Consider the following 26,718-nt stretch of genomic DNA (forward strand, 5'->3'; position numbering starts at 1 on the left):
ATGACGCGTTCATCGCCTCTGCGGAGGAGCCAATTCTCCAGTCCCGACCGAGGCTACCGATCCAGCTTTCTCTTCGACGAGCGCAACACCGAGTTGAGCCATCGCGATGCCCTGGCGGCTGCGCAGGCGGAGCACGAGCGGATCCGCGAGGCAGCACTGCGTGTCTACGAGTTACACGAGCTCAAGGAGGAGCATCAGCGCATCCTCGACCAGGAGAGGCGGGAGCAGGAGCGGTTAAAAGCAGAGGCCGAGATTGCCGCGGAAGAGAAGAGGCTGCAAGAGCTCAGGGCCAAGACGATACCGAAACCAGCCCCTCCCCCGCCCGCACCCGAGCCACCCAAGCAGGTCGAGAAACCACAGTCGGCGACGCCAGCATCTCTGGAGCCGAAGAAGCCTGCCGAAGCGGCCCCAACCCAAGCGAAGGCTACGCCGCAACCCGCCGCGCCTCAACTGAATGGAGTCTTTGGAGATCAAGCCAAGCCTGCTGCTGCTAGTCCTTTCGGGACGCCGCCAGCAGCTGCCGTCGCACCACCAAAGCCCGTTGGCACAACACCGGCGATCCAATCCAAGCCCACGCCTGGACAGCAAGCTACTCCCCAGCCACAGAAGCAAGCACGACCTGCGGCACAGCTCGGAGCAGATCGATATGTACAAATCCATCAGGAGTTAAAGAAGCTAAGAAAGGACCTCACGGCCCAGTCCAAGGTCCCTGGATCGCCGTTGAAGGGAAAGATGGGCACCTTTCGGAGAGAGATTCGCGTTGCTATTGGCCAATTGACTGGTGGCAAGGGCGCAAACGCTCAACCGGTCCGTCTGCCAGGCAACCCGTTCGTCCTGACCATTTGCTGACACTTTCATAGACGAGCAAAATCATGGGCATTCTCCGCGAGTCGCTCGGGGGACAGGTGCCTAGCCCTCCCATCCAGGTCGGCCGCTTCGTTTTGGAACCCCGTGAGCCCGTCGAAGGCGCCACCTACAACGAAGAAACCCTTCCGGCCCTCTTCATTTACCTCATCAACATCTGTGCAAAGGGCGTCATTAGTCAATTCATCAATGAGTGCGGCCCGAATCCGAAGGCTGCGGACCCCATCGGCGTATTCACGGCGCAAGTCTTCTCACACAAGGACTTTCAATGGCGGGGGAAGTCTCTGATCGACATTCTTATCGCCAAATTCCGGATTGTCTGCCCAGTATTGTTTGGCTTCAGGGGCAGCGACAGGACGGAACGCGGCCGTCTCGCCATCGGTTGGCGCAAGGATGGGCCGTCCTGGATCACGGAACAGAGCCACAATGACAGGATGGCCGGCCTTGGTGCCGGTTTTGCGTCAATTTCTCTCCGCGATTTCAGCAAGGCTTCCAAGGTTAACCCGTATCCGCCCACACACTACTGGAAGGCCATGGCCGGCATTATCAACTCGCCGCCCAACGAGACGTCCAACACGCAGTACGTTGTCCTGCGGTCCATGATAGACGGTCACGAGCAACGATTTCTCAACTTTTATGGCAATGCCGCGGTGACCGCGCTGCGGCTCGCCCTCGTCGAATTCCCCAAGAAGGCGCCTCAGAACGCCTCTGCAGCCGGGTCATTGCTCGCGCTGGCGGAGGTGCTGAAGACCGAAGGTGGACTGGTCCTGGCTTAGACTTACATACGAGCGGGGATTGGATTTGCTCAGACATGGAGAGTAGGGGTGGAGAGGTCATTGGTGTTTGGTGCGAGTTGGGCCTTTTCTTGCAGGCACCGACGGGACTGCATAGCCGCGGCGTTGCTGGGAGCTCGATAGAGCATGCGTGTCTTGAGGCATTATCTAGGTCTCTTCTGCTTTCTATGTATACAAGAAAGATGGCGCTGCCTCGTGCAACGAAGCCATACTGACGTGGCGGTATCCCTCCCATAACTCCAGGCACCCGAGTGAAACATGTACTAGCCCGCTTCCGTAACTCGACGACGAGACAACAATGAAAACGCAGAGGACAGGGCTTCCCATGAGGAGTCCGGCCGTGTCGTCTGCCTAGAGAATCAAGAGCAGGACCAGCAGCAGAATCAGCACGAAGATGAGGACGGCGATGCAGCAGCTGCTCCACTTGTCCTCGTTCTTGCGCATCACGTACTGCAGCTTCTTCATGCCCGTCTGCAGCCTGCCGCCCACGCGATCGGCAGCCTCGTCAACGAGGTCCAGCATCTCGCCCTGCTCCTCGAGCTCGCGGCCCATGTCGTCAGCCTGGCGGCGCAGGTTTCCGACGGTCTGGAACACGCCGTCGAGGTGCTGGTCCTGCTCGCGCATCATCTCGACCTGCTGCTGCTGCTCGAACTCGGCGTACCCGTCAGCCTCGCCGTCGTCGCCGTCGGCGATGGCAAACGAGTTGGGGTCGGGCAGGTTGCCGTTGTGGTCATCGTCGCGTCGCGCGCCGCCCGTGGCGAGCTTCTTGTTGAGCTCCTCGCGCATATCCTCGATCTCGCCGCCGACCTCCTGGACGAGGTGCCTGCGGCGGCCGACCTCGTCGGCGGAGATGCCGAACTGGGCGGGGTCGCGCTCGATGGCCTGCACGGAGGCGACGAGGTCGGCGAGGTCCTCGGCGAGGGAGCCGAGGGCGGACTCGAGGTCGTCGCGGGCGGAGGCGAGCTCGGGCGAGGAGGGGGAGGTGGAGAGCGAGCGGATGCGGAGGTACGAGGCGAAGAGGGGGCGCGTCGACGAGAGCTGCGCGAGGACATCTCTGCTCGGGGGGTTAGACTCGTTTACTCACTTGCGGTGGTGCGCGGATGGGAAGAGGCGAGGGGAGGCAGCAGCGTGGTGATGCGACACACGACGAGGGGGCCGCGGGATGGGGGGAGGACGAGGACGGCGACGACGTACTGCTGGACCTGGAGGAAGGGGTCCTCCTCGTTGGTGGAGGACATCATCTTGGCGGTGCGGCTGCTGGGATGCGCATCGGCTTGTCTGGGAGGCCGGCCTGCGATGCGCGAGAGGGCCGCATGCGAGGGTGACTGTGGTGGTCGGCTGGTGATGCTGGAGTTGGGTTGTCGTTTTGTCCGTTTAGGTGGCCGCCCGCCCTGGGGCCGCGCTGGCGGATGACGTTGCTGCTGGCGAGGCGCTGAGCCGGCCGCCGCCCAGGCCAATCAACTTACAGCTAGCACTGGATGTCACTGCCAGCAACCACCTCCGACCACGTTGCGGGAGTCGTGTTGCAGTTCTCAATCCCTCCGATATTCGTGAAACTGTGGGTAGAAGTAGAAGGGGGGATTCTACTTGTGAAAAGCTCTCACGTCGTATTATGCGCGTGGGGACTTGGACGGCTGTCCAGCGTGATGTTGTAGAGGAGGGAGTGGTTGGACTGGCCCCAAACCACCAACAAAGACGCTGTCGCGACGAAATTTTAACCTCAATGAACCTGTCATCCGCAACCCACAGCCTTGTAATTCACCATCATTACCAGCACACCCTGGGTCCACGCCGCAGCATCGTCAACTCACAGAGCGTGACCAAATAGATTTGTGTCCACGAGTAAGTGACGGCCGCTGCTGCTCACGCAAACCCCTCCGTTGAATCAGAGAAAAACTCATCTCAGTCCAGGGTAGCCAAGGCGTTCACGCGCCCGCAGCGGCATCATGCCGCCAGCACGCCCCCTGCCCTTCGTCGGCGACTTCTCCTCGCCGGAGGAGTACGTCCAGGCGCTGCTGCGCTTCGTCCGCACGACGGACATCTTCCAGATCCTGTGCGGCGGCGTCCACATCCTCGACTTCTTCACCTCCGAGCCGGGGCTCTTCTACGCCGCCCTGCCGCGAGAATGGCACGACTTCTTGCTGGCGCAGGACATGATGCGGCTCCTGGACCTGTTTATGAGGGATGATCTCGACAAGCTGGACTTTGAGGACGGCAGTGAGCCGCCAGAGAGCTTGCTGCGGTACATAAGGTCCATCCGCGATCTTTCTATGGACCGGCAGTTTCACACGCCTGCGGAAAAGCTGCCCGTCCTTCCGCGGTCTGTGTCTGTGGGGATGAAGCCCAAGAAGATCCATGAGGTCTCCAGCTTTGCCTCGTACCTCACTCGTCTCTCAGACGACATCCAATCTACCTCGTCGCCCACGAGTGGGAGCACGGCAGACGCTGGCATCACGCACTTTGTCGACTTTGGCAGCGGCCAAAACTACCTCGGTCGCGCTCTTGCCAGCGAGCCGTACAACAGGCGTGTTGTCGCCGTGGAGGGTCGCGAGAACAACGTTGCCGGCGCACGGGTCCTCGATCGCCTATCCGGCCTCGCGATCAAGCAAAAGGTGATGCGAAACAAGAAGCTCTGGAATCAGATCCTCGAGGTTCGCGGCGCCGACAAGGAGGACGACCCCGAGGCTCTTGCCGCCGCCGTGAAACAAGTCGCTGGGTCCGAAGCGTTTGACTTTCGGCCCATGGACCAGCTCGGGTGGACATACTCGGTCGATGAGGGCAAGGGTCAAGTTCAGTATGTGTCTGGTCGGCTCGACAGCGGCGACCTTGCCGAGGTCATCGCAAAGATTGACTCGAATCCTTCTTCTGAGAGCGACCTAGAAGTTCGGGATAGTGAGAGCGAGCGACAGAGGAAGCTAAAACTTATGGCCATATCCATCCACTCGTGCGGAAACCTCTCGCACTTTGGCATACGCTCCCTGGTCCTCAACCCGTCGATACGCGCCGTCGCCATCGTCGGCTGCTGCTACAACCTCATGACGGAGCGTCTCGGGCCGCCGACATACAAGCACACCTACCTGCGCCCTTCACTCCAGGCGGTCAACGGCCGCGTCTTCAGCGAGTCAGACCGTCGCGACCCGCAGGGCTTCCCCATGAGCGAGAGATTCGCAACGACAAGCGCCGGCGCCGGCGAGCGAGCAGACGGCAAGGACGGCGATGCCGGAGTGCGACTCAACATCACCGCCCGCATGATGGCGTGCCAGGCCCCTCAGAACTGGTCCCACGAGGACAGCGAGGCCTTCTTCACCCGACACTTTTTCCGCGCCGTGCTGCAGAAGATTTTCCTCGATCGCGGTGTCGTGAGCCGCATCTACCACGACCAGTCCAACCGCGACGACGACGCCGTCTTGGGAGATGGGACGGCCGAAGTGCGCTGCGGGCCGTTCAACTGCAGCACCAATCCCGTCACTATCGGCTCCCTGCGCAAGTCGTGCTACGGCTCCCTGCGGAGCTACGTGCGCGGCGCGATCGAGAAGCTCACCACGAGCAGTGACCACAAGCAGTACGCGGACGTGATGCGCGAGAAGATGGCCAACATCACCGACGAGGAGATTGATGCCTATGAGGCGGCGTACCTGCCGCGTCGGAAGGAGCTGTGCGTGATATGGAGCCTCATGGCGTTCAGCGCCACGGTGGTCGAGGCATTGATCGTGGCTGATCGGTGGACGTACCTCAAGGAGCAGACAGACGTCGTCGAGGATGCATGGGTGGAGGCCGTGTTTGACTACAAGGAGAGCCCAAGGAACCTTGTGGTGGTTGGCATCAAGAAGGAGGCGGCATAGAGCACGTCTGCACCAGAACTTGACGGTTGATGACTGTCTCAAGCATATAGAATATGTCACAAAATTTTACCTCCCCGATGAATTGAAACGCATCCAGCACATGCCCGAGAGCCTCAAATACCTTCTTAGCAATCTTTGTTGTCATGCAAGCCTGCCAGCCTCCTCTGTTCCAAACGGCCTCGCCGCGTTGCGAATGTACTCAATGGGACTTCTTTCCCACGAATCGAGCATCTTCTTCACCACCTCAACAACATGACCGTCCCAGTTGTCCACCTTGCCGTGGAAATACGTCTTCTGCTCAAGCATTGCCGCCGCGAGGTCAACCCGGAGGTAGTCGGAGATCACAGGCCGCTCTAGGTCGTCCACGGAGCCGATGAGCACTGCAACCTGAATGCAGGACCTGGCTTCCCGTGCCAAACTTGCCTTGAGCTTCTCAAATACAATGTGGTACGGCATTTCGTTTGCGGCCATGTCGCGGATCAGGGCCACGGTCTTCGTCGCGAGTCGCGACCTGTCCTCCTCATCCATCGGTACGCTGTCTCTGTCGTCTTTCAAGGAATACAACATCCGCAGGGTCTCTAGCTTGATGTCGAATGTGCTGGGTAGGAGTCTGGGCTTGCGATCGTAATCCCCTTGCCAATCCTCTGTTCGCATGCTATCGACCTTGTCGACGATGCGCTGAAGCACACTCTCCGCTGCGCTCATGTCCTTCGACCATCGTGTGTTGTTGATGTAAATTTGAATCATTCTCGTTAGTGCTGCAGCCTGACCTTCTGACAGGAACACGTCAACCATTTCCCACATGAAAGATTCCAGTGCGGCAACATCGCCCACGCCCATATCGACCTCGTCGGGCTCGAAGCCCGAAGTCAGCCGGGCCAGTTGTCTGATGGCCCAGGAGCCGCCAAAGTCGAAAAACGCGCCGACCCCTTTATCCCACAGGGCAAGCCAATGCTTTCCAGCAGTAGTGAATGACAATTTTGGGTCCTGTTTGATTGAGGCCGTGATGCTGAAAGCCAGGTCCTGGTTTGGTGTTGAGGAGCGCATGACGCTTCATCGTGTCAAACGCTTCAGGAGAGGCCTGGAATTTTGGCATGGCGTCGTTCAGAGCCTTGACACGGAAAGGGACAGCGGGAAGACGCTCGTCCTCTCCGAGCGCGTATCCGTGCTTAGCCATGAACACTTCCATCCAACGGAGATGTACATTACCAGAAGCCTGCATAGCTTCCATGAAAACGTCCATAAAACCGTTGCCACCCGAATCGTGTTGTGTTTTGAAGGCCTTTGCGGCTTTGGTGAGCAGGCTCACGACAGGGGAACTTCCATGGAGTCCCAGATCTCGGGAACGGCACCGCTCCGCTCCGCCTCTTGCCACTGCTCTTCACGTAATGCACGGAATTCATGAACAGAAGACGCTCTCGGGACAGCATATTGTCTGAGTTTCTCAATGACACTGTCCCCGACGTTGTCGCATTCGGTGGCTAGTCCGATGTCGACCAAGCTGGCCAAGGCCGCAGCGTGAACATCAATGTGCTTTGACCCACGGAGGATTCTGCCAAGAAGCTCTACAGAAAAACCTGGGCTAGCGTAAGGCGCGTCTTGCAAGAGTTGCGCCAGCATCTTGACGGTGGTGACCTTGACGTGTGGACGGCGGGCTTCGGGGTTCGACGCGGTCTGTACTCCCGGGTCTGGCTCATCCGTGCCAAACAGGGTTGTTGCGAACTCCAGGAGGACATCCTGGACTGTACACGGAGGCAGAGACCGTAGCAGGCCGGCACTGAGCAGCAGGCGGTGCCATGAGCTACCCTCCGGCGTCTTGAGAGTATCCTGAATGAAAGAACAGACGACGGAGGGATCGTCGCTTTCGGAAAGAAGCTTCAGTATGACAAAGTCACGGCGGTGGTGTCTGGCCTGCGCATCGATGTTGACCTTGCCCTCTTGGAACATCGACGAAGCCAGCCGTTTGAGAAGTGTGATGGGGATGTCTCTTTTAAACTTGTGAAGTGCTGCGTAAGCCCAGTGGCTTGTCTTCGACGCTCTTTCCAGAAACTCTTCTTCCAGATAAAGCGCGGGGAATCTTGCCTCCATGGAACTCGGAAATGGCGCAATCAACAGCGAGGACCGCCCACCAAGGCAGCTGTTTACACAAAGAAGGGCTGCGCCGAGCACCACGTCGATTGTATCTGCGGGCAGGAGTCGCCGTTTCCATTTCTGGAATTGCCACAGATCCAAGGAGTACTCGACGGCGGGTATGGAAGATTTTCTTCTGAACTCCTCGCCGCATGGTGCTTTATCCTCCATGTCGTCCAGCATGATGTCAAGATACGTCAGGCTTAACTCGCGCTCCTCTATTCGCTCGGGGTGGGACGCGAAGACCGATTCCGGGTTCCACTCAATGGGATCAGATGGGTCGTCGGGCCGCGGCATCCTTGGACAAGATAAGTCTCTTTGTGGACATTGGCGATACCAAGTGGGCAGATCCTTCGTTTTTACATCCAGTAGAGCAAAGGTCGGGGACCAGAACCTATACGCTTCGGTGAGCGACATCCGACTTTCACTGAGAGGGCCGGTAGCATGATCCCAAGCTAATCGGATCCGGTTCCGGCGATCGGCCACTGGCCCTGCTTCAACATAGAACTCCAGGGCTGTCTTCCAGTTGTAGATATAAGGCCCAATGGCTTCCTTCTCGTCCTTGTCATTGCTCCAAGGTGTCAGAAACACGTGCGGATCCGCAAATACCAGGTTTCTGACTCGAGACTCCACGTATGGGATGTTGCAAGGTCCCTTGACCTTGAACGGAACTAGCGACTGAAACGGATGGCCGCGCGGCCACGGCGCTTTGAGGTCGTGGACAGACGGAGTCATGGTTTTGCGATACTGTTCCCCGAGCTCGTCTCGTGCCCGTGCCATTCTGTCCAGGAAGATCATTGTATTTTGACTCGGATTGCAAATCACAGACTCTGACGAGTGGCCACGCCGCAGAAACCCGGAGTTGTAGCCGTTCCTCGTGTTTGGGATGGAGCAGCCTATATTCGAGAGCTACCAAAAGGGATATCGTCGGCTCGAGCAGCAGGGCGAAGACCTCAGAGTCTGACAGGCCGAAGTGCTGCTGGAAACGATCACAGCGACAGAGTCTTTGTCATGCAACCTCGCGCACTAAGCTAATGACGTTTGTCCAGTCGGACGAGCTGTAGTTTGGCTCTTTTGTGGCCAGCATGTGGTTTTCAATGAAAAGGAAAAGAATCATGTTTGCCTTCTCGACAGCAGACTCGGTTGGCCTCTGGTCATGCGTGAAGCGTCGGAATCTGGTCGGGAGGAGGCACAAGAGGTCAACACCCTTGCGTATAGACCGTCTGACGAGAAAGCATCTCGTTTTGTGTGACATAGCCCTTCTGGAATCGCCTGGTCCACAGCAGCGTTTCTGCGTACAGGTCCAGGTCTCCGATCGCAACGGCCAGGTGTAGAGCAGATCGTGTCCAGAATGCGCGTTCGTCGGAAGACCGGCCTTTCATGGCGTTCTTCTTCCGTACTGAGAGCTCGTCGGTTTTGAGCCTGCTCATCATCGCCACTGGATCTTCCGGCAGAATGATCTTGGCTGGATCAGAGGACCGCAGCAGGAGAGCTCGTAAGATGTCGGGGTCGGCGATGTTCTTCTGGGGACCGACTGCCAGGTTCACAAGAGAACTGACTCATAATTGTAGGACGAGCGCCTCGCCGGATGCAAGTGCAGGAATGAGGCGTCGTGGTCTGATGCTAGTAATCGTTCAAGAAGCGCAAGAGACTCGATGGGCGGAAGAGAAAGCAAGTCCTGGGCGAAGAGAGTCAGACCCCGAGCAATCGCGTCCTTGCAGTCGGCTGGCCCGATGTCCACCTCGAATCCTTTGGCATGTCGGAAGAAGAGCCGCAGCAAAGTATATCTGATTGTGAATGGGGCTGGTCGAAGAAGCTTTTCTAGGGCAAGGCCTCTGGTGGCGGACTCTGGCATCATGCCGATGAGAGTCACCAACGTAGCCTCCGTCTCTGCCGTGCAGCGAGATCGGGCCCATTCTCTGACGGCATAATACAGGATCCCACGACTCTGTATTCCGCCACTGCGCTTTGACGGAGAACTCCGCCTTGCAGCGCCGTCGACTCCGATCTTACTCCTAAGGGCTTCGCATCTTTCAAGACACCGCATCGCCAAGGCCCAAAACCCGGGTGACTTTCCTCGACTGGCACGTTGTATCATGAGTCGTCTTGCGAGATTGGTGAGGCTGGCCATGGTCACACTCGATTCCAGTGTCCGCAACTCTGCACCTGCTGTCTTTTCCAGAACGCGGAGAGCGAATTGCAGATCGCGCTTGCAGAACCGATCTAGTTCCCTTAGTTCATACCACTCTGGAGCACCTGCTTTGGCAAAAAAGTCGTCAAGAGCGTGCTGTCCAAAGGCTTCCGAATTTGCGATTCCAAGATGCAGCTTCAGGCGTTTCTGAGAAGGATAACTCTTGTGCACTGGGTTTTGTTGCGCCTGGCCCCAGCGCATAACTGTCTCTGCGTCACACACCAGCAGAAGCAACTCATATAAGTGCTGCAGTGGCCGCTCATCCCGTGCCTGGCCTTGATCGCTGGACGACAACGGATCCGAGAACTGGGGGCAGAGCGCGACGAACAGCTCTGACGTGAGTTGGCGACGCCTATTCTACGCACCGATTGCCTTTGGGTTCTTGGCGAGACTCCGGCAGAGGCGCCTCACGTTCTTGACACTCAGGGTGCCAATGAATCTGGAGAGGCCCTCTGCACCACCCACGGCTGCCCACGCCTCTTCGATGGTGTCATCGCTCTGGAGGTGCTGAGCAAAGTACTTACATCCCGTCTTTCGTCCGACCTCACTGAAAGACTGCCGCAGAGCGGCAACAGTGGATCCCGAGTCCTTCGCGACGTTGATCCAGATAGGAATCGTCGCCGAGGAAAGGGCCTCGCGACTGACGGCCTGGAGAAGATAGTTTGTCAAGGACACTTTGTCGACGCCCGGCTCGCCGGCCGCGGCTCTCAGGTGAGCCACCTGTTCGGCCGGAGTTGAGCTTCGCAGCTGGAGGATGAGGTTTCCGTAAGAGTCTGCCATCTTGAAGGAAAGTCGCTGCAATGCCAGTGGAGATTTACAATGCCCACGCCCGATAGCTGTGGACTTTCGAATGCGCAACGGCGCTCTATTATAACAGACAATGAGGGGGCCATGATCCATGTCCAGAAGTGACTCACCGACGGGCTGCCAACTGTTGGGCCAACGTGGTTGGGCCACCCTCGGCTCGCTATGCCAGCAGTGCAATGCCTCGAGCAAACGCCGCGCCTGTCAATGGTTCCTGCAAGGCACTCCGTTCCAAGCCACGTGGAGGCTCCAGGAGAACAGGTGGGTGGCCACAACATCGACGGGCGTCGCTGACTGGAGCGAAAGTCGCTACACCCTGGTGCTGTACGACATGAGATGAACATCTCTCGTTGGTGATCACGAGGCACCTTTCGTGCGACTCGAGGATCTCAAGCAGCCCAACAAGGCCCGAGACGTGTCAGGTGACGGGACTTCAGGCAAGCAAGGAGTAGATTTGGTCCTCGGGGGCCATCAATTTGTCTTTGCTATCTTGTAACCGGCAACCAGAGCCCCCTCCCCCCACTCTTACCTCCAGCGTGGCAGAATTACTATAAAACATTGTATATAAGACATTACATGTAGAAGAAGACGGTGCGTCAATGCAAAATGCCGTCCATCAGGATAGCGAAAGAGCCACTATAGCGGCTACAACCGTGGCTAGGAATGGCCCAACACGCGAGGCACCGTTAACCACGACAATGGGTGGCTCAGAAAGAGCTTGTGGCTCAGGGCCATCGGTGTGGAGAGGGGAGCTTGCTGCAGTCTTCCGAGCTGAGTCTGGAGGGGAAAGGCTCGTTCGAGGGCCTTGACCTGCCGTCTCGCCGAGGGGAGAGTAGTCATCCTCAGCATCCAGCGGTGCTGAAGCAACCCCGAGAGCCGGCGCGGTGCCTGGCTGGAGCATCTTGTCGGCCTCAACCCTGTTCCCCTTGCCTACATCTTTCTCAATGGAAGTGGAACCTGCAGGCCTGGTAGCTGGAACGTCGGTTGCTGGGCCGGCATCGCCAGAATGATCGTCTTCAACACCGGGCAAAGAACCCGGACGGTCTGCATCATTCGGGATACCAGAATCGCCTGCCACTTTCTTGCTGGCCGTCTGGGAACTGGATCCTCCTGCGGGCGTCTTGCCAGCTTCTTGATCATCGGTTCCGGGACCAGCAATGGGGCCATGCTCGTCGGAGGAGGGAAGAGGAGCCAGAGGGGCGACACCATTGTGGACCTTGCCGAGGTCGGAGCTGGGACCTTCGTACGTTTTCTCCACTGTGCAGGGTGAGTCCGGGCCAGAGGAGCAGTTGAGCACGACATTGGTCTGGGTAGCTTCACCAGACGGTATCGACTCGCCACGACCTTGCTGGCAGATGCACCGAGACTCTACAGTCACCGAACTGCACAGTACTACCACACCAGATTGCTTGTCGACATCAACTATGCTGGGGCTGGCGGCCTGAGAATCCGAGGGTTGCTTGCCTCCCGTGCTGGCATTGGGATGACTGCCGTCTTGAGACGTCGAGTCACGGTTGGGTTGACGGGTGCAACGCGATCCAGGAGCCATCGACTCGCAAATGATGACGATCATGTTGGCTGTGACGTTAACGAAATTTGTCACGCTGACGTTAACGCCTGAGTTGGAGCCACTGACGCCCTGTGGCCGTGTAGCAGGAGCATCGGGAGTCGTTTTCGTCTCGTCCTCCTCTGGGCATTCGTCTTCGTCAGCAATGTCGGAGCGGCCAGGCTGATTGGCAGCAGTAGCCGACCCAGTATCAAGCGGGTCACAGTCTTCTTCCTCTTCATCGGCCTTTGAGACGACGCCGCCGCTTGTCACCGTATGCTTGACAGCCACAGATCCAAGGTACGCCATCGAATCGGGCGTCTCAGCAGGACAATCGTCGTCCTCGCTCCCGTTCGTCTTTACCGTGCTGTTGGCCGGCGCACTTGCCGTAGCACTGGGGACGACCTTCTTCTCCTCCACAGGAGCATTGGCAGCCGGGACATGTGGCTTTCCGTTCACAGCCTCTGTTCCAAGCTTCCCATCAGTTGCAGCAGCCGGCGGCTCACCGGGCTTGTCCGCGCTTTGGGACATCGCGGGTGTGGGTGCCGCCGCTAAAATAGCCTTGGCCGATGTAGAACTGGCAGCTCCCTTTGCGTTGTCACTCATTGCAGCGGAAGCAGACATCTTGTCGTCATGAGAGTCCTCGGGTGGGTGAGGAGTGGCCGTCATGGTAACATCTGCCTTGGCAAGACCTCCAGCGGCCTCAAGAGGGATAGTTGTCGTCGCCGCTGGCGTAACTTCTGCCTCGACTGAAACTGCCGTAGTATCGGACGGGAGGGCGGCCGACGGACGAGAAGTTACCTCAGCATGACACTGTTTTGCCTTCTCGAGCTCCTTGATGACTGTTTCCGTGAGGTTGGTCTTCTTGTCCGACTCAAGCATACCGCTCGTGTATGTACGCAGAGGCTGGGCAACTTCAAGTTCCTCAACTATGCTTTTCAATTCGCCACGAGGATTCGTCGCCTCGACGACAAGATTTTCTACCCGGGTCTTTGACTGGCTCGCAAGCAGCAGGGCCTCCTCGGTAGCCGACACATTTCCCTTCTTCGCTGCTTCGCACGAGACCGTGGCTGCCACGGAGACAATGTGCGCGTACACCTGCGCGTTGATACGAATCCAGGCCTCAGCCCTGGCTAGCCAATGCGCCCTGTTGTTCGTTTCGTTGAACTCCCAGTTGAGATCAATGGGCGCTTCGAGTTTGGGAAAAATCAAAGGGCCTGGGAAGACCTTCAACGTCGCGTTCACGGCCTCGGCCTCAGTCTTCTCGGCGTTTTTGCTGGCTCTCCATGCAGTGTCGTTGATGGTCTTGAATATGTCGTCAGCCTGCTGCAGTTTGTCCTTGACCTGGACGAGGTCAGAGTGTCCGGGAAATTTCCTGGAAAACACATCGTGTGACGAGTTCATTCGCACGTAAACAACCCTCGCTGGGTTCACAATTGGCAGGATCTTGTGAGAAGCTTGAGCCGCCATCATGGCGAGACCGGTCGAGTTCAGCGCAGCCTTCATATCGCCATACTGTTTGGCGAAGTGTGTTGTCTTGGTGAAGTCTGCTGGATCCCAGAAAGACTTCCCGCTGCTGCTCGCTACTTCGAGCACGCCCTTTTGTACACCCGAGAGGGCTTCCAGATCCTTGTCCATCTGCTCGATCAGTTTGGCCCGTTCCACTGCGTCTGCTTTCTCATCTTTGGACATCGCCTCAGGCTCGCCCCCGCCTCCTACCAGCGCGGTGGACTTCTCCCCCTCTCCGGCGCGAGGCGAGAGCTCGGCAGGGGGCCTCCGTGCCTGTCGAGATTCCACCGTGGCAGGAGGTCGGCGGGCCTGACGATCAACAAGATCGCGCGTGTGCATCTGAGCAGGCGGCCGTCGGGCTTGTCGAGATTCCACCGTGGCAGGAGGTCGGCGGGCCTGACGCTCAACGAGATCGTCGCGGGGCCCTAAGTTGGCGGGGGGCCTCCGTGCCTGCCGAGATTCCACTGTTGCAGGAGGTCGGCGGGCTTGTCGAGATTCCACCGTGGCCGGGGGCCTGCGAGCCTGTCGAGATTCCATCTTGGCCGGTGGCCGTCGGGCTTGTCGAGACTCCATCTTGGCGGGAGGTCGCCGGGCCTGACGCGATTCCAGCTTGGCCGGAGGGCGCCGTGCTTGACGTCCGACGAGATCCTCGCCACGAGACTCCAACGTGGCCGGGGGGCGCCTAGCCTGGCGCTCGGCGAGGTCATCGCGAGGCACCATTTCGACGGGGAGGCCATTTGCCTGCTCCACCAGCAGGCTCCGCGGACGACGGTCGAGTCCCGCGTTCGCGGCGACGGTTTCCGCGACCTGGACGCATGGTGGAAGGTGGCCGCTGGCATCCGGCGCCTGGTTGTCGGAACAGAGCGGCCTGTCCCCCGGATGGGCAAGGACCGCTGCAGAGGCGGCCAGAAGGCCGAGAAGGGTTGCAGAGACCATGGTAAAGCAAATGAAACAGCGTGAACTAGAACGAGTGACCTGAAAGATTTACTCTGCGAAAAAAGGGGATGGCCCGGCAAAGCTGCGACCGACCTGTGGTGCAGTGGTCGTTGCTGCCCTTGAGATGGAGATTCTCTGTCTTGATACATACACTTATATATATATGCTTCACTCCGCGAGTCTGCGGTCTTTTCATCTCACAAGCCGGAACATTCCAGATCATCGTGTCTGACAGTCGCCTGGCGTCCATGGTTCACCGTCACTGACGGGGACGCAGCCGCAACGGATGCGTGAAACTCGGTCAGTCTGGGCGGCCGGGCGGGTACGATTCATGCAAAACGATGCCAGACTGCTGAATGCGGAGGATTCGCCAACTCTAAGTTGCCAGTTCACCTGAGGTATTGTGCGTGAGTCTCGTGGGCTGCCGTGCGATAAGGCTCTTGGAATGCTTGGGAAAAGGTATAGCATTGAGGACCAAGCCAATAATGGCAGTCTTGGTATTGAGCCAACATGTCTACAGCATGATGGTTGTCATCTAACGTGCTTTCAAGTCATCAAAGTCTATCATGCGTTTCGGTAGCACGCGCGGGGATCTTGATCCTACCCAGCTCGGCAAGGACGCGCGTGGAGACGAGGGCTATAGGTTTCTGAGGGTTTGCCGCATCTCGTGGGGACTGGGATGCGGACTGCGGCCTTGCCATGCTAGGTGACTGCGGAAAGCGTGGCGGAGACGCTGGTCGGGAGGATATCGTCCAGGCATGGATATGACAGCCCATGGCATATCCTATGCCTTGTCTCCGGTTCCTGCATACACGTCTCTCGGCGGCGGCAGATGGCCCGGCGTGCGTTTCTCCTCGGGCGGACGAAATGGAGCGTGCAATGAATGGCACAGGTCCGCCGCATTGACGAAGCTCGGCGTGCAACGCATGTGGCCCGGCTCTCGGTGGACGCCAAGGCTGGCCAGCGAGGGCAAAGCCAATGCACGGGTCCGACGGAGGCTGCGTGTGAGGCCTTCTGGCGCTGCATGTTGGTTTGGCATGGCGCTGCGACGAGCGGCCGCAAGACTGGCGCTCGCTCTGCCGGTCTGTCTGTCCGTGTAGTGAGTGACATTTGACGGGGGAGTCAGGTCGGGTCACCTGGACGGGGGTTCGCAGTTGAGGGCATGTTCCGACGTACGCAAGGCGCCTACTGCAAGTACGAAGGTGTATGTGATGCCGCGTTGTTGGGCGTCGCCAGTCTGTTGGATGGCGTTGCGCGGGCGGTCGAGTCCGGTCGCAGATGCACGATGGGTGGATGCATCATGGATGTGTCACTATCGGTGTCGCTGCGAAGCTACCACGGGGCGCCCCATGAAATCCACGCCGTGACGTACTTGGCAGGCACGATACACTCACTGCGCGACTGCCCAAGGCGGCCAGTCCAATCAATGACGGACGACAACCTCAGGCACTCACGGCAGACCCTGCAGAGGATTAAGGTAGGTACGTACCTGTTCCAGTCCGAGAACGGTGCCGTACTGTAGGTTAGGTAGGTAGGTGATGCTCTGTATGTGCAGGAGCATCTTGGCTGGTGTCGTGATTGTCGTGACGCCATCCTCTCTCTCTCTCTTCCAGTTCGCGCCCTGCGTGACAGTCGCCCGCGACCACGGCGGCACCCGAAACACCACCACCACCACCACCAACAACAAGCAAGCCACGACTGGCGCCCGCCAGCCACGGACCCTGTCACCTGCCCGCCTGTGCTGCTGGCGCTGCTGCTCCCGCCGGTCCTGCATGGGCAGATGCAGCCGGTGCGGCGCCTCCGACCCCGCTCCCGAGAAAAAAGGGTCCATCCGTCCGCTTCGGCACGCCGCAAAGAGTCAGCGAACCCAAGGAACCCTTGTGTCCTCACACACCCGAGCGAGGGAGGGCGAGCTAATAAGGAGGTACATACGTTACCCTCCTCGCAGCTCGCAGCTGTCGTGCCAACTACGTAGCCAGCCAGCCACCATGGCGCCTTGCCTCGACAAGTCTCGCCTGGCGCGGCATCCGAGCGCTTCCCCGGAAACGGCTCTTTCCCGCCGCGCTGTACCCGTGATTGGTGATGGCATCGCTACGTCTGCTTCGCGCGAGGGCGCCTCAGCACGCGCTTGCACGAGGCGCACTGGCGCCACGTCGCCTGCGTCGAGCATCCGCAGTCCGCGAAGACGCTGTGCTACGGCTGGGTGATTTGTTGTTGCTGCTGTTGAGAAATCTCTGCCTTGGCCCGGCAATTGGGTTGGCAGAGTCTACCGCGAAGCCCCGTCCCGTCTCTGTTCGCCCCTCAAAAGCCGACCGATGGATGCATCGGCACCACGGCCCCATGGCGCCCAGATTGCTTCTGCGGCTGCGTTATCATGATCACAAACACCCAGCTCGACCGGTCTATTAGTCGCAAATACCTACCTACCTTAATCAGGAACGGAACAGGGCCGCACCTGCAGCGAGCGGCCACCCAAACTCTTCTCAGCGTTGGGCTAAACTCCCTTAGCGAATCTTATCACCTTTATCAGCGGCCCTCCACCCATCCCACCCCAAAAGCCGCCGACCACGGACTCGCTTGACTCTTCAGCTCCGCGCGACAAACTCTCTTCTGCTCCTCGCTTTTTTTCTCCTCCTCGGCGACCGTCGTGAACGAAACTCAGCAACGATATTCCCGCCTCATATACATACGTTGTGCCGGACATATTACGTTGCTCTGCTCTTGCTCGCACCAGGACCCCGGCCTGGCGCGGGAGATCTCCCGTCCCCTGACTGTTTGAGGCTGCCGGCCCTCGTTGGCTCTCCCGCGCCTACCGCCGACGGTAGGGGAAACGAAGATCTGACTCAACCTTCTCGAGCCTCAACCTGAGAGTGTTGTCCGCAAGCCGTTGAGCTTCTGTGAGGGACGCGCCTGCATGGCGCAAATCCTGCACATTCCGGAATTGGGGCCATCATGAATGCCCAGATATCCTTCCTGGTGAGTCGTATCTGCGCTCCTTGATGCCCCACGCCAGGCCGATGGCCCCACCGTTGTTGTTGGCCACGGCGAAACACCACAGCGTTCTTGCACCAGTGAAATGCTGACGGTGATCGATGACGACACCAGGATGGGACATATACCCTCATCCATGTCCCTCTAGACCTATACTCGGCTCTCCTGCAGCCGATTCTTCGGGTGCTTCTGCCACAAACTCAGAGCCTCGACGCACTCCGAGAAACCCCCGAGTGCGCCCTTGAGGGACTTACAACCGAGAACCAGCATGGATTCCTCAACATCAGCGTCACTCCAATCGAGTGCTCGATTGTTTGCCACTCAACATGGGCCAACAAGGTCTTTCAACCCGTCATCGACGCCCTGCCAAGTGAGCAAGCCAAGACGGTCGCTGTGTTCAAGGACACGTACATGGTCCTCTCAGTCATCAGCGCCGGGCTCGAGGCCGCCGGCAGAGTCATGGAGCTGAGCTCTCCGCTCGCCTTGGCCGGTATCCCCATCTTCTTCATAACAACCTACTACTCCGATTTCATCCTTGTTCCTTCAAAAGCGCGGCATAACGTCATCAAGGCGCTGTCTGAGAGGGGCTTCGAGCTTTCCGAGAACCAGTCCAACTTTGTCAACTCGTACGCATACGGCCGCAAGAACTCGGCAAGCTCAGCTGGTTCCCCGCCCGGCACGCCCCCGCCGTCTGACGGCAAGGAGCTGCAGACACGAACGTTTGACCTGATGCAGAAGCGCAACGTCACGCCATACGTGGACGACGGTCTGCAGTTGGTCCAGTGCTCGGGCCGCGAGATCTCACAACTCGCCGATGTCTACGGGCACCGGCTGTCCGTAGGACGTCAGACGCACACCCCCGGACGGCGCAACAGCTGGATCGAAAACGTGGACACCAAGCTATACACCTGCATCATCTCGGCGCTCGTGTCGCGGCCCCGGTTCATGTCCCTCACGCTGGCTCAGGACGACCCCCCTTCGCTCCTGCTGGACAGGAAGCTGCTGCCTATCTTCGGCGACTCGATCGTGGGCGACACGGAGAGCAACTTTGTGCCCATCTTCCTGGACCTCGTCAACCTGCCATCAGAGGTGACTGGTATAGTGTGCGGCGTCGCGGGCCGGCTCGTCGAGGACATGCACCTGACCGAGACGTTTGAGCTGTCGTATCTGTCCACGGCGCGCGCGGGGGCGGTAATTCTCACCGAGGAGCAGTCGACACGGGCGCTAGCAATATTGGGGCCGCTTCTGAGGACGGAGGACGAGTGACGGGATGCTGGGACCGAAGGAGGGGGGGACAAAAGTTGGCGATGTTTCGGCGTTTGTGTTTGTTGGGCAACCCGCATCGTGTGACAGAGTGTCGGTCGCATCAGGCGCAAAACAGGAGCCTGTCAAGCTGTAGTCGTTGGACGAGATACCCGGAGGAGATGCTCTATCGGGATATGATTCTGTATATAATAACTTGCATAGGCAATTGGCCTTTTACCTCGTTGTCCAACGCCGTCTGGCTGCTGCTGCCCTCCGCTTGAACGCCCATGTCCACTAACATGATGCCGTTCATCCTTAGGCACCGTCCGATGCCGCCGTACATAGGCACGCAGGCTCTTCACACTCTTCTCCTCGGCCTCGCCTCACCTGCCCTTCTTCCTACCGTCCTTGTCCTTCCCCCCCTCCGCCACCATCCCCGCCCTCACGAACCCATCCCTCGCCGCGGCGTTTATGACGGCGAACCGCCTCGGGCCCAGCTTCACGCCGCCGTACCACCGCGTCACCACCACCATGGCGTCCCACAGCTCCATCACCTGCATCAGGTGCAGCAGGCGCGAGCCCGCCGCCGTCTCGCCGTCGTCGTCGCAGTCCTGGTACGCCACTGCCGCCCCCCCTTTGTCCTTGCTGCTGCTGGTGTTGCTCGCATTGGCGGTGGAGGTGGGGGTGGAGGTGGTCGTGGCCGTGGTGGTGTTGCTGTCGCCTCGGATGCGCCACGCGCTGATGTTGTGCGTCGCGCTGCGGATGCGCTTGTCGGACGCGAGGAGGTGCGAGAGGTAGAGGCGTGCCTGGCGGGGGGACGTGACGCGCGCGACGTGCGCCACGAAGGTGGACTTGTTCTCCGTGATGGGCTCGGAGCGCACCCACGGAGGGGGCTCCATGGCCGCGAGCAGTCTTGCCTCATCATCATCATCGTCATCGTCATCATCACGATGCTTCCTCCGGGGCCCGTTGCCCTCTTCGTCCTCCTCCGCATCATCCTGCGCAACATCCGCATCGCCGCCCCCCATCCCCTTCCCCTGCTCATCCTCCTCCGCCCTCATCCGCGCAAACTCCTCCACCGCATCGAAGAGGCACACCACGCCCGGCTCGTACACCCGCCCCAGCACGTCCCGGAACAGCGCCAGGTCGCGCGCCCCCGCGCCCCGCACCCCGCCCGACGAGTGTTCCGTGCCGAGCACCGAGGGCGGCGCCGTCGCCGGGTACGCACGCGCGAAGCCCAGCCGCAGGCTCGACGCCCCGCCGGGCAGTCGCAGCACGTACACGGATTCCTCCCCGTCCGTGCCTCCCTCGGGGCCCCGACCCGAGTCGCCGGCGGCAGCGGGGGCTGGGGCGTCGGCGTCGCGGGTCAGCGTGCCCTCGCCGTAGATGGAGTTGAGGGCCTCGACCTCATCGAGCAGCTCCTCGGACATGGCTGCAGAGGTTGGTGGTGAGTTGGACCTGTAAGTGGGACACGAATGATGGGAGAGGTGGTGAGGTTTAAACTGAGCTGCGCCCACTAAGCTGGTGGCCCCACAGCGACCCGGCGACCATCATGGACAAGTTCAGCCTCGACTCGACAACGTCACAGACGGCAGGCTACGCGATATTGACAATGGCTGGATAGAATGGATACAAGGCGAGGGGGCGGCGACGGTACTTTTGTACTCTGATCCGCCCCTCCGTACTGACAAGGACCCCCCCTTCTCTATAGGACCACATGTGCTTACAATGCAGGGCTGCACACCTCTCATCCTCTACTCGTCCATCACCGACGCAAACTTGTCCGTCATCTCCTGCTGGATGGCCTCGTACTGTCTCCGTGTTAGCGGCTGGGCATCTGACGTGACTGACGGGCCCACCAACCTTCTTAGTGATGACATCTTCGCCGTCCCCAGGGACCTCAAACTTCAGCTGCCGCAGCTTCGCCTGGAGGTCGCTCGTGGCCTCGCGGACCTTGGCCCAGCTCTGGCCCTGCGCAATGGCCTTTTGTGCCTCGTCGTGGTACCCGACCATGAGCTTCATCATCCACTCCGTCTTCCACATGGGGCAGAACTGGTCGTAGTCCGAGTAACCATTCTGCTGCAGGAAGTCCTCCTTGAGCAGGACCGCCAGGTCGAGCGTGATCTTGTCCGGGTCGGACAGTGCGCTCTTGCCGACCAGCTGCACGACTTGGTCCAGCTCCTCCGAGTCAGACAGCAGCTGCTTGATTCGGTCACGCAGCCTCGGGAACTCGGGGAATTCCTTCTCGTAGTACTTGTCGAGCACGCTCGTATACTTGGAGTAGGACACGCTCGTATTGATGGAGGGGAAGTGCTTGCGCTGAGCCAGCTTCTTGTCAAGACCCCAGAAAACCTGCACGATACTGAGGGTAGAGGATGTGACGGGATCCGAAAAGTCACCACCAGGGGGGCTGACGGCACCGACGATACTGACACTACCCTTGCGCTCGGGAGAGCCCAGCGTCTGCACACGGCCGGCGCGCTCGTAGAAGGAGGCAAGCTTGGCACTCAGGTAAGCAGGGAAACCCTGGTCAGCAGGCATTTCTCCCAAACGACCCGACAGTTCTCGAAGCGCCTCGGCCCATCGCGACGTCGAGTCAGCCATCATGGCCACGTCAAGGCCCTGGTCACGGAAATACTCGGCGACCGTGATACCAGTGTAGATGGACGCTTCTCGGGCGGCCACGGGCATGTTGGACGTGTTGGCGATGAGGGTCGTGCGCTTCATGATGGGCTCCTTGCGGCCGTCCACGTCAATGGTCAGCTCAGGGAAGTCCTTCAACACTTCGGCCATTTCGTTGCCGCGCTCGCCGCAGCCCACGTAGACGATGACGTCGCTGTTGGAGAACTTGGAGACGGACTGACTGATGACAGTCTTGCCGCAGCCAAAAGCACCGGGGATGGCAATGGTACCGCCCTGGACACCGGGGAAGAGGGCGTCCAGGACGCGCTGGCCGACGACGAAAGGCTCCTCGGCGGCAAGCTTCTCGGTGGAGGGTCGGGGGACTCGGACGGGCCATGACTGCATCATGGGATACTCGGTCTTCTTGCCGTCGAATTCGACCTCGAGGATGTTTTCGGCGACAGTGTACTCGCCCTTTGAGGCAATCTTGGTGATGGTACCTCGGGCGCGGGGCGGGAACAGGATTCTGTGCGTTGAGATGAACGAGTTCTCGAAGACGGTGCCCCAGACGTCGCCGCCGCTGATGTGGTCGCCGACCTTCATGGTAGGCGTGAACTCCCACTTCTTGTTGCGGTCGAGGGCGGGGACGGAGATGCCACGGGGGATGTAGATGGACTTGGCGACGTTGGCAATGTCGGCGAGCGGCCGCTGGATTCCGTCCAAGATGCCGTTGAGGAGGCCGGGGCCAAGTTCGACGGAGAGGGGCTTGCCGGTGCGGGTGACGGGGTCACCGACCATGAGGCCGGCTGTTGAAGCTTTGGTCAGCTGCCTTGGCCCCAACAAGGGCCGAGCCTGGGTTCAGTACCTGTTTCCTCATAGACCTGGATGGAGGCCTGGTCGCCGTTGATTCGAATGACTTCGCCGACGAGGTTGTCATGTCCTACTTTGACCTGAATTGCGTCACACAGCTTAGCCTCGATGCGACGCCTTATTCGCGCTCCAAAGGACACATACCAGCTCGTACATGGCAACACCGATCATCTCCTCGGCGATGACGACGGGGCTGGTGATGGGTTAGCATCGCATGCGTCAAATGTCGAGCTCGGTTCGACTCGTTGGAAATTGAGGAATCGTCGACTAACCCGGAAATCGAGTAGATTTTGCCTGCACATGCGTCAGCCTCGTCGCCCGGAGGGGGCATTCAATTCGGTCAGGGCCACTTACCGCCATGGAGGGCCTCGCCATCGGCCTTGTTCGCTTTCTGCACCGGATGCACGTCAGTCCACGATGCTGCGGGGCACGGCGTGGCCGTTGGCCGCAGCCAGCCGGCGCATCGACGGCGCGGGGAAGGGTGGGCGGCCGGCATTGAGGTCGGGGCACAGAACGTACAGGCGGCATCTTGGAAGGCGGCGCAGGGTCGGGCGCTGTGTCGGCACAGGACGACGAAGAGCTGTCGGCGGCGGCGGCGGAGGAGGAGGGTGAGGAGGAGGGCAGGCTCGGCGACGGAGGCTGCTGGGGCGACAGCGGAGGAGTTGAGGGAGACGAAGTTGAGAGTGGAGAGATTGGCAGAGGCAGCTCGATAGCTGCGACGGGAGGCGGTGGTGGTGGAAGCAGCAGCAGCGACGGTGGGCTCCACGGGTTGGGGTCAGCAGGGGCAGCTGGCGGCGAGTGTGGAGGCGATGATGTAGCGCTGGGAAGCGCACCCAGCGAGACGCTGTGGGAGCCCAGGCGCGGGCGGGGAGGGGGAGGCACCGAGCCTGTAGGGGTGGTGGCGGCGGCGGAGGAAGCGCCGGCGGAGGCAGCGCCGGCGAGCGAGTGGGAGCGGGAGAGCACGGGCGCGGAGACGGTCGACGACACCGAGTCGCTCCTCCTGTGGCGGATGAGGTCCAGCAAGGAAGGGCGTGTCTGGAGACGGGGCCGGAGTCCGGGCTGCATGCAAGGAGGGCCGGCAAAGGCCTGCTGGAATCTCTTCTTTTTGCAAAGGTGCGCTTGAAGATGGGATGTCTTGGGTTGAATTGGTGAGGCCACGCGTGCGCGAAGTCAACAGTGTCTCAGTGGTGCTACCATCGGGAACTGGAGCTCCTCCGGCCCTCCCTGCTTAGCACTGCGGCTGGGCGCCTTGGCCTGTGACGCGCCCTGGGCGGCAGCACCAGCTCCGGGCGGGCAGCTTGCCCACAGTGGCGTGCTGCCCAGTGCAGGGCAGCGCAGCTCCCCAAGCTGTCAGCGGTCACCGCCGCCGGAGCAACAACAGACCCTCCCCTGGCGACGCAGCGGCACGCTCCCATTGGATAGCAGACAGGTGTCTGCCTGACTTCCAAGGACATGCAGCTGTTTGGGGGCTGTCGGGGGTAGTTCGGCAAAATTCCCCGGCCATCAGTAGCCCAGGACCCACAGCTCAAGCTGGCTACCCTAGGCATGAGGATGTAGTCCGGCCGACCGTACAAGTTTACAACTACACGGCTCGATGTCGTCGCGGCTGCTGCGAAAGCGACTCAAGATGCTACGCGGACACGGAGATTAAGACATGATATGAAATGGCCATCAGCTCTATTCTTCTCCAGTGCAGGTTGAATGGAGACGCTACTTTGATCAGTCATCTCACCTTTTGGAAGCCGGCGGGCTTGTCTCCCCATCCCCAGGTCAACCACTATCACCTCTTCACACCAAGCAAGACCCTTTGAAGACCCCCGACCTATCGTGGATGCCCTTCTCACTTTGCCGCAGCCGTGACATTCTTCTTCGCCTCCTCAACCACCTCCTTCAGCTTGTCCAGCCCACCCTCGCTGTTCGCCAACGCGCGCAGCGTGTGCGCCGTCACCGAGAAGGAGACGTCGTACTGGTCCACGTGCTTGTAGGGTGTCTTGTCGGTCAGGGGGTCGTAGCAATTGTCCTCCGAGCGGCCTGCGCGGAGCTGGCACAGCTCCGCCTTCTTGCAGTCGCCGTCGCACGAGGTCACGTTCCACCCGCGGCTCTTGCGCGCAACGTACTCGTCAAACAGCTTCTGGTCCTGGTCGAAGGCCTCGGTCAGGTTGTGCCAGAAGGCCGGCGTCAGCTCTGCCAAGGGGTCCGTGAGCGGCGGGTCCACGGCCGGGCCGTAGGCCTCCTTGGCCGAGTAGTACTTTTCCCACACCGGTCCCGTCTGCTGGTACGCCGGGTTGGTCATGTCGGCGACGTATGTTGTCACGTCGAGCACGCCAAACGTCTCCGGATCGACCGAGTAGACACGGAACGAGGGCATGCCCGTAGTGGGTGCCAGCGAGGGCGCGATGTACGACGTCAGGAACGCGTTGGACGCGTTGCGCGCCGCGTAGTCGAGGTACGAAATTTCAAACTGATCGAGCTGGGTGTGTCCGAAGAACATGGCCGCGATGGTCGCCGAGTAGCGATTGAAGATCTGATCGAGGTAATGGGACGGATCCCAGAACGTGTCCGGTTCGCCATTGGCAGGCTTTCTATCCATACGCGGATGGAATAAGTGATGGAGTATGGAATATTCCATACTCCATACTCCATATTCCATACGGGCTGTTCGTATTCCATACGTATGGAATAAGACCGGAAAAATGTTAACCCTACCGAACCAGTTCAGGGGTATTGAAATTACCGGGAGCTTCCATCATGTTTCCAGTTCGAGAACAGCATGAACACGACACATCGTGATGCGGTCGGCGCGGCATGTCCCAGCAGTCCTCCCGCCTTTCGGGTGGCTTTACTAGCCATGTGGGGTCGCCATCGTCCACTATTGAGCCTCGCTCATCTCCAACTTCTGTTCCACTGAACCCCTCTGACGCCAGCGTCCGTAAGACTCGAAAACGGAAGGCAACAGCCAACACTTGGGCGCACGCCCGCGAGCCACAGGACGCAGAGCCAGCGCGCTGCCCCCGGAAGAACGAGAAGATCTATTACTGTATGCATTGCCGGGATCCCACCTATTCCACGACCGTCTCGACTACGTTTCGCCGCCACTTGCTCAAGGTCCACGGAATTGAGCTCCTTGCCCCCGATCATCCGATCAAGAAACAGCGCGACAACCTCATACAGGATGCTTTCGCCAAGGCAGGCGAAGTAAATGCTGCGAAGCAATCAGCGAGACAAGAGGAGACTCTTCGAGCTGCAGTCAATCGCAAGGCAGCGCTCGAAGCCCTGATGCAGCTCGTCACAGTCCGCAATCTCTCCTACAATTGTAGCTCTTGGCCAGAACTACACGCGCTTATTTGTGCGGTCAACTACACTGCGGAGGATCTTGTAAGCCTCTCACACGGCTCCATTCAAAAGCTGGTCTCCAATTCCTACTGTGTGCACAAGGATATCCTGCGGAGAAAGCTCCAATCCTCGCCCTCGAAGCTCCATCTCTCCGCCGATGTCTGGTCAGCTCCAAACCACAAAGCATTCCTTGGTATTTGCGTCAAATTTGTGGACACGGATGCCAGAGAGACACTGCAGGCGCTACTTGCCCTGTCAGAGCTACCGGGCATCGATGGGCCCGGCAGCCACGGCGCAGCTGAGCAGTGGAAGTTGATTCAGCATGTGCTCGATGACTACAACATCTGGAATAAGATCGGCTTCTACACCGGCGATAATCATGGTTCCAACGACAAGCTCTGTCGTCTGCTCAGCGAGCATCTGCGGAGGAAAGGTATCAATTGGGAGGCAAAGAAGCAGAGGATTCGATGCCATGGTCACGTCATCAATCTCGCTGTGCAAGCATTCCTGTTCATGGACTCCAAAGAGGCCGCACAGGCAGCTTTGGAACAGATCGAGAGCGACGACGAAGTTGCGTTTGGCAGTGACTTTGCGGAGAGGGTCAGGGCGCAAAAAGCGCTTGGCTGGCGTCGACTAGGGCCGCTTGGCAAAGTCCACAACATCGCCGTGCATATGCGCGAGAATGACTATCGATGGAACCTATTTAGGAAGCGCGCAGGAAGGTCCTTGGGGCTTGACAATGATACGCGCTGGAATTCATGGTTCATTCTTCTCGACGTTACTCTGGATCTCCAGGAGCACGTGGAGTGGTACCTGAGAAAATATTACGAGGACGTGCAGGACGACTATCTCACCCCGAATGAGTGGAGAGTCCTTCAGGAAACACGCGCCTTTCTTCAGCCCTTCTGGAAGATTACTCTGCTCACGGAGGGCCGCTATGCCACTCTAGACCGGACGCTCTTCACCATGGACGTTCTTCACAAGCATTACACACAAACGTTCCAAAGACTGTCCGACAATCACTGTCTCCGAAGTTGCATT

General features: G+C 59.4%; 11 protein-coding genes across 11 annotated transcripts; 3 read left to right on the plus strand and 8 right to left on the minus strand.

Moving 5' to 3' along the window:
* On the plus strand, positions 1–1,640 carry PLICBS_009503 (uncharacterized protein; the record flags this gene model as incomplete). Its single annotated transcript, XM_018325115.2, has 2 exons — positions 1–807; positions 861–1,640. 2 exons carry the CDS (start codon positions 1–3, stop codon positions 1,638–1,640), a joined length of 1,587 nt encoding a protein of 528 aa, XP_018176509.2.
* Positions 1,641–2,009: 369 nt separating this feature from the next.
* Positions 2,010–2,899, minus strand: PLICBS_009504 (uncharacterized protein; the record flags this gene model as incomplete). The annotated part of the gene is made up of 2 exons (XM_018325116.2): positions 2,010–2,712; positions 2,853–2,899. The coding sequence occupies 2 exons, from the start codon at positions 2,897–2,899 to the stop codon at positions 2,010–2,012; spliced, it is 750 nt and encodes a 249-aa protein (XP_018176510.1).
* A 705-nt stretch (positions 2,900–3,604) lies between these two features.
* On the plus strand, positions 3,605–5,500 carry PLICBS_009505 (uncharacterized protein; the record flags this gene model as incomplete). The annotated part of the gene is made up of 1 exon (XM_018325117.2): positions 3,605–5,500. The coding sequence occupies one exon, from the start codon at positions 3,605–3,607 to the stop codon at positions 5,498–5,500; it is 1,896 nt and encodes a 631-aa protein (XP_018176511.1).
* Positions 5,501–5,641: 141 nt separating this feature from the next.
* PLICBS_009506 (uncharacterized protein) lies at positions 5,642–6,557 on the minus strand (the record flags this gene model as incomplete). Its single annotated transcript, XM_018325118.2, has 2 exons — positions 5,642–6,429; positions 6,551–6,557. The coding sequence occupies 2 exons, from the start codon at positions 6,555–6,557 to the stop codon at positions 5,642–5,644; spliced, it is 795 nt and encodes a 264-aa protein (XP_018176512.2).
* A 248-nt stretch (positions 6,558–6,805) lies between these two features.
* PLICBS_009507 (uncharacterized protein) lies at positions 6,806–8,365 on the minus strand (the record flags this gene model as incomplete). The annotated part of the gene is made up of 1 exon (XM_065601648.1): positions 6,806–8,365. The coding sequence occupies one exon, from the start codon at positions 8,363–8,365 to the stop codon at positions 6,806–6,808; it is 1,560 nt and encodes a 519-aa protein (XP_065457720.1).
* A 464-nt stretch (positions 8,366–8,829) lies between these two features.
* On the minus strand, positions 8,830–10,601 carry PLICBS_009508 (uncharacterized protein; the record flags this gene model as incomplete). Its single annotated transcript, XM_065601649.1, has 2 exons — positions 8,830–9,164; positions 10,187–10,601. 2 exons carry the CDS (start codon positions 10,599–10,601, stop codon positions 8,830–8,832), a joined length of 750 nt encoding a protein of 249 aa, XP_065457721.1.
* Positions 10,602–11,241: 640 nt separating this feature from the next.
* Positions 11,242–14,616, minus strand: PLICBS_009509 (uncharacterized protein; the record flags this gene model as incomplete). The annotated part of the gene is made up of 1 exon (XM_018325119.2): positions 11,242–14,616. The coding sequence occupies one exon, from the start codon at positions 14,614–14,616 to the stop codon at positions 11,242–11,244; it is 3,375 nt and encodes a 1,124-aa protein (XP_018176513.2).
* A 2,952-nt stretch (positions 14,617–17,568) lies between these two features.
* On the plus strand, positions 17,569–18,873 carry PLICBS_009510 (uncharacterized protein; the record flags this gene model as incomplete). The annotated part of the gene is made up of 2 exons (XM_065601650.1): positions 17,569–17,592; positions 17,722–18,873. The coding sequence occupies 2 exons, from the start codon at positions 17,569–17,571 to the stop codon at positions 18,871–18,873; spliced, it is 1,176 nt and encodes a 391-aa protein (XP_065457722.1).
* Positions 18,874–19,235: 362 nt separating this feature from the next.
* PLICBS_009511 (eIF2 kinase Gcn2p negative regulator) lies at positions 19,236–20,282 on the minus strand (the record flags this gene model as incomplete). The annotated part of the gene is made up of 1 exon (XM_065601651.1): positions 19,236–20,282. One exon carries the CDS (start codon positions 20,280–20,282, stop codon positions 19,236–19,238), a length of 1,047 nt encoding a protein of 348 aa, XP_065457723.1.
* Positions 20,283–20,606: 324 nt separating this feature from the next.
* PLICBS_009512 (H(+)-transporting V1 sector ATPase subunit A) lies at positions 20,607–22,872 on the minus strand (the record flags this gene model as incomplete). Its single annotated transcript, XM_018325122.2, has 7 exons — positions 20,607–20,663; positions 20,716–22,280; positions 22,340–22,424; positions 22,489–22,537; positions 22,617–22,638; positions 22,699–22,735; positions 22,864–22,872. The coding sequence occupies 7 exons, from the start codon at positions 22,870–22,872 to the stop codon at positions 20,607–20,609; spliced, it is 1,824 nt and encodes a 607-aa protein (XP_018176516.2).
* Positions 22,873–24,184: 1,312 nt separating this feature from the next.
* Positions 24,185–24,934, minus strand: PLICBS_009513 (uncharacterized protein; the record flags this gene model as incomplete). Its single annotated transcript, XM_065601652.1, has 1 exon — positions 24,185–24,934. The coding sequence occupies one exon, from the start codon at positions 24,932–24,934 to the stop codon at positions 24,185–24,187; it is 750 nt and encodes a 249-aa protein (XP_065457724.1).
* Between the last annotated feature and the right edge of the window lie 1,784 nt (positions 24,935–26,718).

Source organism: Purpureocillium lilacinum (assembly GCF_023168085.1).
Source record: "Purpureocillium lilacinum CBS 284.36 DNA, scaffold_7, whole genome shotgun sequence".
In the NCBI taxonomy this organism is placed as follows: domain Eukaryota; kingdom Fungi; phylum Ascomycota; class Sordariomycetes; order Hypocreales; family Ophiocordycipitaceae; genus Purpureocillium; species Purpureocillium lilacinum.